Source organism: Camarhynchus parvulus, chromosome 17 (genome assembly GCF_901933205.1).
Source record: "Camarhynchus parvulus chromosome 17, STF_HiC, whole genome shotgun sequence".
NCBI classification, from domain to species: Eukaryota; Metazoa; Chordata; class Aves; order Passeriformes; family Thraupidae; genus Camarhynchus; species Camarhynchus parvulus.
Genome location: NC_044587.1, coordinates 1,367,293 through 1,380,723, shown reverse-complemented (window position 1 = coordinate 1,380,723; position 13,431 = coordinate 1,367,293). Strand labels below are relative to the sequence as shown.

At 48.5% G+C, this 13,431-nt stretch overlaps 1 protein-coding gene across 4 annotated transcripts in view; it reads left to right on the top strand.

Moving 5' to 3' along the window:
- Positions 1-13,431, top strand: part of CRB2 (crumbs cell polarity complex component 2) — a 54,898-nt gene that overhangs the window by 34,886 nt on the left and 6,581 nt on the right. For all 4 annotated transcript variants that reach the window (XM_030961189.1, XM_030961188.1, XM_030961190.1 and 1 more), the window contains exons 6-10: positions 212-325; positions 8,633-9,571; positions 10,347-10,903; positions 11,747-11,912; positions 12,319-13,186. In XM_030961189.1, the coding sequence (XP_030817049.1) occupies positions 212-325; positions 8,633-9,571; positions 10,347-10,903; positions 11,747-11,912; positions 12,319-13,186 (2,644 nt within the window). The remainder of the gene's footprint in view (positions 1-211; positions 326-8,632; positions 9,572-10,346; positions 10,904-11,746; positions 11,913-12,318; positions 13,187-13,431) is intronic.

Here is a 13,431-nt window from a genome sequence, read left to right as displayed (position 1 = left end):
ACTGGAAAATAATTTCATACTTAATTTTTCCCCATTGTTCTGTGCTGGTGTTTGTGTGCCAGTGCCTGCAGGGACATGCTAGACTTCGAGGAATTCTTTTCCATTTTTAGGTGAAAGAAAAGAAGTGCAAAACTTAAGACTGCAGTTGTAATTTTTGTTTCAGTGCTGCACAAGTGCACTTCGGAGCTGTGTTTGTGTTTTCACTTTCCAGGGGACACCTGCTCTACCAACATCAACGAGTGTGAGTCCCAGCCCTGCCAGAACGGAGGGCGCTGCCAGGACCTGGTGAATGGCTTCCTCTGTCACTGCCCACCTGGTTATTCAGGTAACCTGGGGGAGGGGTGCCTGGCATCAGAGCCTCTTGCTTGGCTAATGCTGAACTGCTGCAGCATTCCAGGATGAGAGGGCAGTAGCGAGCTGCTCTGGCTGTGTGCAGCAAGGATGTCTGCACTTCAGGGCTCAAAGCTGGGTGAATGTAGGCAAGTAACGTGATAGGCCATGAACTAGATTTGGAGACATAAGATCAACTGCATAAAGTCTAAGATCAGAGTACCCAGGGCATCTCTATCCTGGAGTGAAAGTTATCTGGGAGAACTGTGGGGGTTTCTATACATGCAGGAAATATATAGAAAACCAGCCTTTAAATAAAAGAAGGGATGTTTAATGTTCTAAGTGTCACAGATTGTACTGGCTGTAACAGATTGGCTCACCAGCACATAAGCATCTGTAAAACATCGCCATTCACTAACACCCTGGGATGATAAGAGCCAGCCATCTTTGGCTGATCTGCTATGTTAGGAGGTCAAAAGGTCTTTGTGATGTGAGCAAAGGAAGCCTTCTCTGTTTACAAGGGAATGAGGAGTCTGGATTCTTCCCCACATGCCCTGCCTGACCCTACGGGTTCAGTTTGTGGTTGAGAATCTGTGAGATGGTGAATGTTAGCCCTGTTGGGAAGGTCCTCTGCCAACTGGTACTAAACCTCATCTTTCTTTAAAATATTCATTCTCAGTCTTCTTCATCTTTAAATTCCACATGTGTTGGGCAATTTAACACCAGAGTAGTTTATAAGAAACGTGATCCCAGCACAGTCCTAGATTTCTGGATTTTAGATGAGGGTAACTTCTCCACAGTGTTACCAGGCTGCCATCTCGTGGGAGAAAGGAACACTTGAAGCCAGAAGAAAACCCTGTGCCTTAAGTTGCAACAGCAGGTAACAACATTCCAGAGGCCTCTCAGGCCTTTATGGCATGGGAAAATTTTCTGTTTTCCTTCTGTGGTTGCAGTGGTTGAGCTGTGTTGGTTTAATTCTGCCCAGCTCTTTCATGGGAAGACCTATTACTTTCATTCCCAGAATGTAAAATCAGCTTCTAGTTAACACCTTCTGTAACTGGGCTGAATAGTTTCTGTGACCTATCTCATTTGCTAATTTAGGCCAGATCAAGAAAAATTTGCTTTTGTAGATGCCTTTGAAAATGAGCTTTTATCTAAGCTTGTTATCACTGCTTTCTCAGACAGTTACAATGCTGTACTCTGAACTGAGATCTTGTCCAAAGAGATGGTTTAAAGTTTATCCTTCTTGTCAGAATTCCCACTCAGATCTGTGCCCTGTTCTCTTTTCCTCCTGCAGTGCCCCAGCACCCACACAGAGCTCAGAATTTCATTGTACTTTGCCAAACTGCAGATCTGTTTAATCCTTTCCAATTCTTAGTGTGCTCATGGGCAGAAAAGCTGACAGAAACATGGGCTGATGGGCAAAGGAGTGGTAGAGTTCATTCTGTTGCATCAAATTTGGGTTCATTAGTACTTGAAGAGGATTAGAAGCAGGTTGCTCTTCTGGATATGACTTTTGGTAAAGGACTTTGTCTCAGCTGAGGTAGTTCTGACACATCAACCCAGCAAAAGGCTGGGAGCAGTCTGTGAGATCACTGAGTGCGTGTGGAGGAGTGAAGCTGACAGGGAAATAATAGCAATTAATCTCCCCTCCTTTGTCAATTAATCCCAGTACAGTCATGCTGGGTAAACAGCTTATTACTTCGTATTAGGATCACAGAACAACTTTGTGAAGCTTCCCATAATGTTTCTCTTCAAAACCCATTTCTGTGGCAGCTTAGATCTGCCATGAACTTGGGTTTAAGCTGCCTTTGCTGATTAAAGTGAACTTGCTACTCTGATGAAGAATGCTTTCTTGGGGCGGCAGGGGTTCCTTCTGTGTGTTTGCTTCTTCAGTCTGAGGAATTTGGGGAGTGTTGGGATAACAATGCAAGTCAGGAGAAATTCCTTCTTTGCAAATTAACTGCTTCAGTGCTCTCTCAGTGTAATGCAGGCAGATGAACCTTCTCTCTGAAACGTAGTTGTTGCAAAAGTGGTGCCTGATTCCTGAGAGAACAACATCACAGGTCCTGAAGAGTCTGTTCAGCACATGGTTTGTGCTTTAGCAGAGGATATAGGTACCCTGAGAGGATACAAGAAGTACAAATCAAAAGATTGCATGGGTACTAAATGAGGTGCAAAGGAGAGGGAATCTTGCATGCTCTTGGAAGTGATGGCAACTGTGGTCAAGAGACAAAGCATATTAGGAAAAGTCTGTCTTTTAGGGGGAAAAGAAATCCAACAAAATGAATTCTGATTTTTTTTTTCAGAAATGGTTTCAGTCCATCAGGTATTTATTAGGCAATAGGTTAGGCCAGGATGAGAAAAAGACAGGTACCTCCATTTGACATGGACACTGATTTTTAACCTGCAAAAATGTTATCACTGAAGTTTGGATCATTCACTCTTTAAAAACTTGTAAATGTCCTAAGTGCCCCCACTGGAGCTAAAGCTGAGGCAGAAGAGGCTGTGTCCTGCAGCAGGCACTGTGGCACTGGGCAGCCCCTGCCATCGCAGCCATCCAGCCCCGAGCACTGGCATCTTGTGATCATGGGAACATTCTGAGCTCTTCTGCACATGGCTGAGGAACACTTCTACTTTCATGACATATCAGAAGGTGATATGGTGTGAATGTGTCCCAGTATAATTGGAGAGCTTATTGACCATCACACTTTGTTCAGCCAAAATGTCTTTGTCTCCTTAAAGAAGTAGAAACCTTCTGTGCAGCAGCTATAAATGGTGACTCTGTAAGGGCGCCAGCCCAGATCAAATGGGCTTGAATTCCTGGGTCATGGGTCAGGAAATAAATGGGAGATGCTTCTTCCTTCTAACCACCTTTGGATAGATGTAATTTTTTTGTGCAGGTATTTCTTAAGTCAGATTTGTTTTAGAGACGGCGCCTCTAGAGCAAGGGCAGCTAAAAGGTTAAGATAGTAAAGAGATTAGAGGCCTGTTCCACCTTCAACCAAATCCCTTTTGGTAAATATAGCTGAAGGGAGCTAGGCAGCACTTGGTGAGGCTCCCCCCCTTCCCTTCCGCTCCACGTTTCTTCTCCCTGCTGGATCACAGCTCCATGTTAATCAGACCTTTTGACTTCCCTGTCATCTGATCAGAAGGCTGTGAGTGCTGCAGTCCAGAGCCTGCTTGTGCCTGGTGCCAGGTGAGAGCAGAATCTGTGCTGGGTGCATTGGGATGTGATGGATTTCCAGGCAGTAGTGTCCAGGTAGACTCTGTGTGTGTATGTGGAGATAAATGTGTGGGTGCATAAACCAAAATAGACATATTTTTGAAGACATTGAATGTTCTGCAGTCTCCACAGTTGTTACACTTTATTGTTGCTGTAGTGGCTGAATGTGCACAACTGCCTGTTTGTTTTCTCCTGAACAATAACAGAAGGGTCAGAGTAGCTAACAGAGATAATGTTCCAAATCTGTGCTGGGATAGGTCTGTGTGTGCACAGGTCTGTGGCTATCTGAGAGGTTTTGACTCCAAACAAACACTCACCATATCCCTCCCACTTCAAGTATCTGTAAAAGTCACTGGCATCTTTGGATTGAGTAAAATTACAAAAGCGAAATGGCAAGGGGAGTTGTTGGAACGCTTTTTAAATATCTTAGTGATACTGCTAATGGAGATTCCAGACAGTGACATGTGGGAGGTTTTGTTTGCTTGGACCTGACATTGATACAAACAGAGACTCCAAGTTTGGGGAAAGGCTCTCAAGATAACATTTCTTCACAGAAATAAGAAAATTCTCTGGGTCTTTACAACACAAAAATACAACTCTGCCTCCAGAAATTTTGTAATACGAAAGTAGCTATATTAAAAAACAAAATAAAAACTAACCCCAGAACCATAGAGGAAAAAGGAGACTGCAACAGCTAATTTAGTAAAGTGGCTAATGAGGAAAGAGAGAGTTTTGATTGTGTACTGCTGTGTCTGAACCATACATTCAGCATAATGCAAGGAATTTCTTTCCATCCAGTTTGACTTCAGGGGAACAGACCATGGTCATTAAAACCTGAGACTTTTCTTAGTGAATACAGCAGAGTGGAAATGTCTGTGCTCACAGATCACTGGAACAGGGAACAGGGAGAAGGAAAACTGCCTGATGGACCCTGATTCCCTCACTAGTGAATGTGCAGCAGGGCCTGGGTTCACTCTGCATTTGGAACTCCCCTTGTTCCTATGGTTTAAATATTGCACAATGGTGGAAACGCAGCTTTTTGGCTTAGCCTATGAAAAGAACATTTTGGCCTCATTCACGGATTTTGGCAGTTCACCTGGAGCACAGCAAGGGCAGGAGATTGTCTCCTGGCTTTGCCCTGCTGAGCTGAGGCTGTGGGCGCTGCTGGGCACTGCAGGAGGCAGGCAGCAGGAATATGCTGGAGCACACATTCCTGGTGTCAGCACGGACAGGGGCCAGCTGGGAGGGTCAGAGCCGGGCTGGATTAGACCTGGGCAGGGCAGGGCTCTGCTCCCCCGCTCCAATCCCTTCTCGTGGGACTGGCACCAGCGAGCGCCTGCACACACGGCCCTGCCAGCCCGGCCTTTTTTGTCATCCCTCCCCCCCTTCACCCCCATTTTTTTCCCTTTACTGTCACCAATGTCCACAAGGAGTCGGCCATGAAATCTGTGCTGATTGGCGTGATCCTGAGGGGAATTGTTCTGCTGGCAGGTAATGAGATGTGTACAGTGCTTGCAGCGTGTCCTGCTGGTGTGCGTGCCTGCCCAGCGCAGGGGGCTGGGTGTGTGGTGAGTGCTGGCTGGAGGCATCAGGAGGAACCAGAATTGATTAGAAAGGAAGAATGTTTTTATTTTGAAGAGACCTAAAGTTTTCTTTTGGAAACTTTAAGGCGAGGAATTTCCTTGTTGCACGGCTGTGGCTGGCAGCTCCACAGTCACCGTGCTGCAGTTGTGCCTTGTGGGGCAGCGTCAGAGCCTCCCAGGCACCGGCTCTGTGCCCCTCGCCTCCAGGTGAGCTCTGCAGACACACAGGTGCCTCCTGGCTACTTCTGGGAAACGTTAGTTTTGCTTTTTACTGCTGTTTTTGCAGTTTTCATTTTTCCTGTATTAATTGAAAGCTGCCTTGCTGAGAAGTAGGTTTTGTGGCTGTGGCTCAGGACAAGCCCTTCGGTGGTCAGTGCCTTCCCCAGCTCCTCCCGCTCCCTCGCCCCGAGCGGCAGCGCGGTGGGAGAGCGGCAGAGCAGGGGTTGCCATGGAAATGGCAGTAATTGTGCAAATATAATTGTGTCGGGGTCCGTTTGTGGCGGCTAATTCTCTGCCTACCCCCTCTCCCTCCTCTCCTTTTTCCTTTTGATAATCATAATACAATCCCTAATTAGGATGCAGCAGGGAAAGGTCGTTAGGAATTCAGCTGCCTTAAGGAGAGGGCAAGGCGGTGCTGGCCAGGCAGCCCTGCTGAACTCCCGTGTTTCAAGGAATAGACCTTGTCCTTCAAGGTTTTTTTGATATCTGACAGCTAAATTAGAATATTTCACTTCATTTGTGCTTATTCTTTTAACATTTTATGTATCTGTTGAAGTATATGATTCTTACACTGTATACAATGAATCTTTGTTTATTAATAGCATCCAGTAAATCATTCCTTCCATTCAGGCAGTGGTGAGCTGTGTGGATTTAATCACACTTGCATCTGCAAAACAGGACTGTTCCCACCGCAGCAGTAACACCCTGAATGTGGGGAAGGATTTGTATTTGAATATACTGGAGGCTGTGAAAATTCAGCCACTTCTGAGCATTTCTGTCCCTGTGGGTTGGTGGCTTGGGGCTGTTACCTCAGACACTGCTGGATTAGGGGAATGTTTGAAATCCTTGACTCCAGATAGCAGCCTTTTAGATACCACTTGTCTGATTTTCAGATAACAAGTTCCACTGCTTTGCTATTGTTAGTCTTTAACTAGATAAGGAACTCATTAAACCTTTGAAAGTCTCCTAATGGTGTAATGAATGAGATTGGTTGCTTTTACTATTGATGGCTCAAATAAAAGTAAACATTTCAGCTATGAAATTGAGAGCAAACAGAGGAGAGTACTACTTGTTTACAAGGAGAATAACTTGGTTTTGTTACTTGTTTTTGTTGAACAGTCACGTCCCCCAGTTTATTTTTTTTTTTATAAACCTGAAAAGGGATGCCTATGCTGCTCTTAGAAAAAACAATTAGTGTTGAACAACTTCTTAATATCTACTTCCCAGTGGGTCTGCAAAGACACAACTGTCCATGTCTTGGAGAAGATTGGAATAAGAGATATCCAAGAAATGATCTGTACTTTTGGAAACTGCAGTGATGTAGCTCCAGATATCTGCTTAGTAAGTCTTCCAGGAAAAAAATTGTCATTAGCCAGATTTTTAGAACTCTTGTGCAATCTACTTTTCACCCATTTCAAACAAATAATCTAAGAAATCAAACCAGCTGCATTCCTTGGGAAAGCCTGGTGTTTAATCAGCCCCAGCCTGGGGCTGTGCACCCACCCTGGGGACTCCCATCCCACCTGGTGTCAGGCACTGGGGGCTGGGGGCAGGAAGCAGCCCAGGCAGGAGTTCCTGCTGCGTGAGAGAGCTGAGACCTGCTCAGGCTGGGAATGTGGAATGGGAAAATGGGCCTCTCCTGCCTCCCAGCCTTCTCAGAAATGCAAAAATTCACGGCATCTCTCCTTTTGTTATCCAAACCAATGTTATCTTCCCCTCATTGTCTTGGTAAATATCAGCAACTCTAATCTGAAACAGCAGCATCTCTAGGATTTGGGACTGTACCAAACCTCTTTCCTTATTCAACAGCCTCTCCCCTTAAATCTGACTGCACATTTGTCTCCTGCAGCTTGGAGGGCCCTCCAAGAAAACCCACCCCATCTTCTCCCAAACTGGGATTCTCCAGGCACAGTGATGTCCCTTATACTCTATTTATTCCAACACATTTCCTTCATAGCTTTGTGCTACAATCTTAATTCTGTCCCTGTTGTTCCTCTGCTGAGCAAGCCCAAGAGTAAGAGGAAGAGGGCTGTGCTGAAGATGCTGTTGCTTACAGAACAGCTCTGGCACACCTGGAAAGTGCAGAACTAGAGCCTTGCATTTCTCTTTCAGTGCTTCCCAGAACTCTGTCCCTACACTGGCACAATCAGTTTGGAGCTGGAAGCTGCTGCTCATCTCTCTGCAGAGCTCAGGGGACAAACCATCACTGCAAATATTCAAGAACCTGTATCTTTGCTAAGTTTTTATTTTTAATCACACATCAAGTCCAGCTCCAATGCTCCTAGTGCCCCATCTCCCCTCATCTCTCTGCTCCAGGCAGCTCTCTAATCTCTTTGACATGCACATTCTGTCTAGTGGCTTTTCTTTACAAATGTCCTTTGTGTTTTGATTCCCCTCCTTTGTGTGTGAATTCCTTCTTTTTCTTCCCGCTGCCCTCGTTGTGCTTGCTGGCTGGATCGGGTGTAATGCTATTAGATTGGGATAATCCATGCTTGGTTTATCTGCGGGACTGTCTCTGAAGATTAGTGAAAACCGATGTTATAGGCTAGATAAAGTGAACTGGTTCAGGGCTCTTCTGTCAGTCTGGGATGCTCAGGAAAATGACAGCAGATTTTCATTAGCCAGATTTGGTAATTTACTTGAGCCCCATTGGGATCCATGTGCTGCCAGGAGACAGAACGGCAGTGCAGGACCTCACCCAGTTCATTTCTGCAGGACTGGGCAGAACTGAAATCAGCTTAGTGCCAGCATGGCAGAGTGCCTGTGGAGCATGTTGTGTTTGCTGTTTGGTAATGAATTGGGTTTTGTGAGTTTTACAACTGGTGGGTCATCTTGGAATTGGATTTTTTTAACTGAGGCTTTCCAGTAACTTCCCGTTTTACTGCTGTCTGCAACACTGGTGCCTGGAACATGCTCCAGTCAGATCTATAGACCTACCTGGCCTTTCAACATACCAAATCTACTAAGAAAAAAACATAAATTCCTTGTCTGTGCTGTTTTGGTCCTTCCATAGCTTCTGCATGTTGAGCTTGGGCCAGGACAGCAGTTGGTGGGGAGATTTGGGCTGACAGGCCAAAGCTCTTTAAATAGCACCTGGGAGGACACAAAAGTTTGGTTTTCTTGGTCTTGCATCATGATCAGGAGCCTGTGAGTGAGTGTGGGGCTCCTTGCTGGCAGCTGCTCCCTGGAGAGAACGGGGGAGGGCTGTGCCTGGCAGGCTCTGGGAGGGTGTCCCAGTCCCAGGTGAGATCCCATCTCTAAATCTCTTTCACAGGTGTGGAATGTGCTGTTAACATCAATGAGTGTGAGGAGGGTCCCTGCAAGAATGGAGCTGTCTGTGAGGATGGCATTGCTGACTATTCCTGCCACTGTGCCCCTGGCCAGGATGGCATTACGTGGGGAGGGAAGAACTGCTCTGTCCAGCTCACTGGGTGCCAGACTCACGACTGCCAGAACGAGGCCTTGTGCATCCCAACCTACCAAGCTGAGAGCCACGGCCACCTGTGCCAGTGCCAGCCTGGTTTCTACGATACCACGTGCTCCACACCAACAACGTTTTCCTTTGCTTCCAGAGGGTATCTCCTCATTGAGCTGCCCGAGGACAGTGAGAGCAGGAGGGGCATGGGAGGGGCCAGCGTGTCCCTCCGCTTCCGAACCACTTTGCCCAGCGCTGTCCTTTTTTACCGAGGCCGTGAAGCTGAGTACTTGTTCCTGGAGCTCTTGGATGGTGTCCTGCATGCAGAGCTGAAGAGGGAGGATGTTGGGTACCCGCTGCTCCTGAAGGGGCTCAGAGTGGACGATGGCCAGTGGCACAAAGTGGAAGTTGTTGTGCACAGCACGGTGCAGCTGAAGCTCTGGCACAGCTCTTGTGAGGCCGGGGTCTGCCTGCAGAGCTCTCCTGTCCCACCGGGCACTGCTGTGATCCCACAAGCCTTCCTGAATCTGTATATTGGAGGTGCTGAGGATCCAATGGCCAACAACACACGGAGCCAGCAAGGCTTTGTGGGCTGTCTGGAGGACCTGCAGGTGGACGCTGAGGCTGTGCTGCCTGCGGATCTGGCACTGGGGGAGTCGTCCCTGGCGAGGCCGGGCTGTGACCGCACCGAGTGGTGCCTCTCCCAGCCCTGCTTCCACGGAGGGATCTGTGTGGACCTTTGGGCCACCTTCAGGTGCGACTGTGCCAGGCCCTATGGAGGCCCAGCTTGCTCCTATGGTAAGTGCCATGGGATTGACACCTGCCAGCTCCACAGGTACTGGAGGAGCTTGGATGTTAGCTCTGGAAACAGGACTTTCTATTTGACCAGGGGTAAAAATAAAGCAAAAGCCTCTGTGAATAAAATTCTCATTGATCCTTTTCCTGTTGTTTGCTCCTGCAGGAATGGCTGTCAGTTTTGTGGTGCAGGTATTCCTGGTAGAGCCAGAGGCTCTGACATCACCTTTTAACAGATCTCTGTGAATGCAGGGGAGCAGGGAAGTTGTTTTACTGTGAAAAGTTGATCTTGAGCTTCTGAGTTGAGGACAAATAGGAATATATTGCTTTGTTGAAGGAAGCTCTTTGACAATTTTGAGTTTAAATCTTATCTATTTGCATTTTTTGTTCCTGTAAGGCTTGTATTAGTATCGCGGTTTTTTTCAATTCTTCTGAGCCCTAAATAAGACATGTACTGCTGTTGCCAAATTTACAAATTTTAAAAGCAACTCTGTATCTCGAAAGTCCTTGAGTAAATCTGCTGGATTGGCAAGGGCTCTGCTAGACCTGTATTTCACTCTCATGCTACTTGGATACTTGAATTTGTGTCCTCCAGAGGAAGCAAGGACACATTCACCTACTTCTTAGTGTCACACACCTGTGGGGAGGAGCATCATTACCCTGGCACATGTGGAAAACATTGAGAAGAGACCTTTGCCCCATTCCTAAGGAGCTGCATCCCCATGCCAGCTGTATTCCCTTTATCTCTGAGCTGAAGTTTGTTTCTTTTCTCTTCCAGAGCGCCCAGCAGCAACATTTGGCCTAGAGAATTCCACCAGCTTTGCCTCTTTCACCCTTTCTGACAGCCTTGGGGCAGACTTCAACCTCTCGTTTTTCCTGCGGAGCCGGAAGCCCGATGGTTTGTTACTGCAGGCCTGCAATGGGACAGGCCCCTGCCTCACCCTGTACCTGAGGGATGGCCAGCTGAGCATAGAGACGTCCCCTATGGACACTGTGACCTTTCCAGGGAATGTGGTTGATGGGAGAAGACATTTGATAGCTCTGTCCTTCCAGGGAGGCTCTGTTGGTGCTCTGCAGTCAGACACGGTGGTGGAGCTGGGGCAGCTGCCAGCACAAGCCCTGGGAGCTGGCTCTGAGGTGTTCATTGGGGGGCACCCGAACCCCAACAGTGCTGAGCTGTGGGGGGGCTATTTCAAGGGCTGTTTGCAGGACATCCAACTCAACAGCCACCAGATAGAGTTTTTGCAGGTGGAGAATGACAGTGTGCCACAGGAACTGAATAGGACTCAAACTGGAAACCTTGTGAATGGCTGCATCTCTGATGACACCTGCCAGGTATGTGCTGTGTCCTGTTTGTCTCTGTGTGTGCAGGGGTTCACTGTAGTTCTGTTATTACACAGAAGTCTGACTGTTGCTGATGCCAGAAAGAGGAGGTTTCTGATGTATTGAAGAACACATGGTTCTCTGTGCTCCCACCTCACTCAATATGCTACATATGATTTAAACACTGAGTTTTCTCAAGCTCCTCTGTAGTTTTTGTGCTTTTAGAACTTGGGCAGTGGCTTTTGTGCTGCCCATCTCCACTTTGCTGAGCCCACATGGGTTCCAGACTCCCCTCCCTAACCTGCAATCTTGCCAGCCCCTCCCTTCATCCCGTTCCAGTTGCACATCAACCTCTTCCCCAGGAATCTGCTATTTCAACAACAGAGGCTGAAGGAGCTGTCTCCATGTGCCCTTGGATCAGAGCCTGGCTCTCTTTTGTGCCACCCCTGCTGATGGGGAGGCCATACCCCCCAATCTTGCCCTTCTTGCTTCTGGTGCTCTGAAGTGTTGTCACAGCTGTGGTGTTAGAGGTGTCCTTCTGGGGACAGAACTTTGGGAGCCTCTTGGGAGCATCACAGTTTGTTTCATCCATTCCTCATCTGTGCTTTTGTGCCTTGTTCTTTGCCAAATTGCTGGAGTTCCTGTTGGTCAGTGCTGTGCACAGCAGGGAGCAGGGCCTCAGGAGTTTCTTGTACAGAGACCCTTGTGCTTCCCTCAGTGCTCTTGAGTCATTGTTCCATTTCCCTCGTCTCTTGATTCAAATGCTGCTTGTGCTCATCTTCACAATTCTACCAAAGTCTCTTAGACCTCGAGATGAATTACTCTGCCCCTAAATTTCCCTGTTTTGTTTTTCAGTCTGAGCCATGTCAGAATGGTGGCAGATGCATTGTCACTTGGAATGATTTCCATTGCAGCTGTCCAGCAAATTTCACTGGGAAATTTTGTGAAGAGAAAGTCTGGTGTGAAAGTGACCCATGTCCTAAAGGCACCACCTGCACAGACGTTGTGGCCGGATATGTGTGTAAGTTCTGTTCTCCTGCTTGTGTAGAATCCCCCCCATTCCCTGTCTATAATCAATGTTCCCAGTTTGTGCTGTTGAAAACAATACAAACACATGCTGCAGGGAGGACACAGAGTGGTGCCCAGGTACATGGGCCCAGGCAGCATGGGCTCTGTGGGCTTGCCCTGTGAGTGACAGAGCACAGCTGAGGAGTAAAAATTGCTGCCTAAGAGCTGGATGTTACTACAGGAGGTGCAGTTGTAAACAGGAAGAGCTTTAAGGCTGCCAGCAGCTCGCCTGTAATCCTGCTCACACTAAGCTTAGGGGTTCTTAGGGAGAGAACCTGCCAGGGGTGTGCCATTGGTCTGGCTCAAACAGGACACCAACTGTCTTTGAAATCCCTCGTGCTCTTCCCCTTTATTTATAGGTCTGGCTAATGCAACATTCAATAGTTATGCTGCCATCGAATTTACCACCAACACATCAGTGACCAGAACTCTGAGCAGCCTCCACGTGGACTTCAGAACCAGAGATGAAGATGCTGTTTTGCTTTGGGCTGTGGAAGAGGTGGATTCCCTCCAGGTAGCCATTAAGAATTCCTCCCTGCTTGTTGACATCAGGAGTGGGAACAGCATCGAGGGTGTGAGCTTTGTGAGCCCGCAGCCCGTCACAGACGGGGCCTGGCACAGCGTCTCCGTGTCCATGGAGGAGCCGGCTGCGCTCTCTTCGCGGTGGCTGCTCCGCTGGGACGGCTCGGTGAACGTGACCCTGCAGGGAAGCGCCGGCAACCTCGACTTCCTCAAGAACAATGCCTCGGTCGTTCTGGCCGAGAATTTCACCGGCTGCCTGGGCCGGGTGCAGATCGGGGGGATCTTCCTGCCCTTCCCGCCCCAGCAGCCGTACCCGCAGGCCGAGCAGTTCCTGCAGGCCGGCCCGGGCAGCGTCCGGCTGGGCTGCTCCGGGGCCGACGTGTGTGCCTCCAGCCCCTGCCTCAACGGCGGCACCTGCCAGGACCTGTTCGACGCCTTCCGCTGTGGCTGCAGCGCGGGCTGGGCGGGGCCGCGCTGCGAGGCCAACATCGATGACTGCCAGCCCAGCCCCTGCGTCCACGGGGACTGCGTGGATGCCGTGGCAGATTTCCAGTGCGAGTGCTTCCGCGGCTTCATCGGGAAGAGGTGCGACATCAACGTGGACGACTGCGTGAGGCACCAGTGCCTGAACGGAGCCACCTGCGTGGACGGCATTTACGGGTACTCCTGCAGGTGCCCCCCGCAGTACTCCGGACCTCGCTGCGAGTAAGTGCTGGGGCTGCTTTGATACAGGGGGCAGGGGAGCCTCCAGATAAACTGGAATTTTACTTTGGGACACTTTGGGAAAATTTTTCATTGCAAGCATCTCGTAGGTAAAGAACCTAAATTCTGCTGTGACTTGGAAGGTGCTGTCCAGGTCCAAACCCTCACTGACAGGGGTTCAGCCTCGTACAGGATAAGGATCCTTCCTTTTGATGTGGTTTTTCCCTGTGCTACCTTTCAGAGCTGGT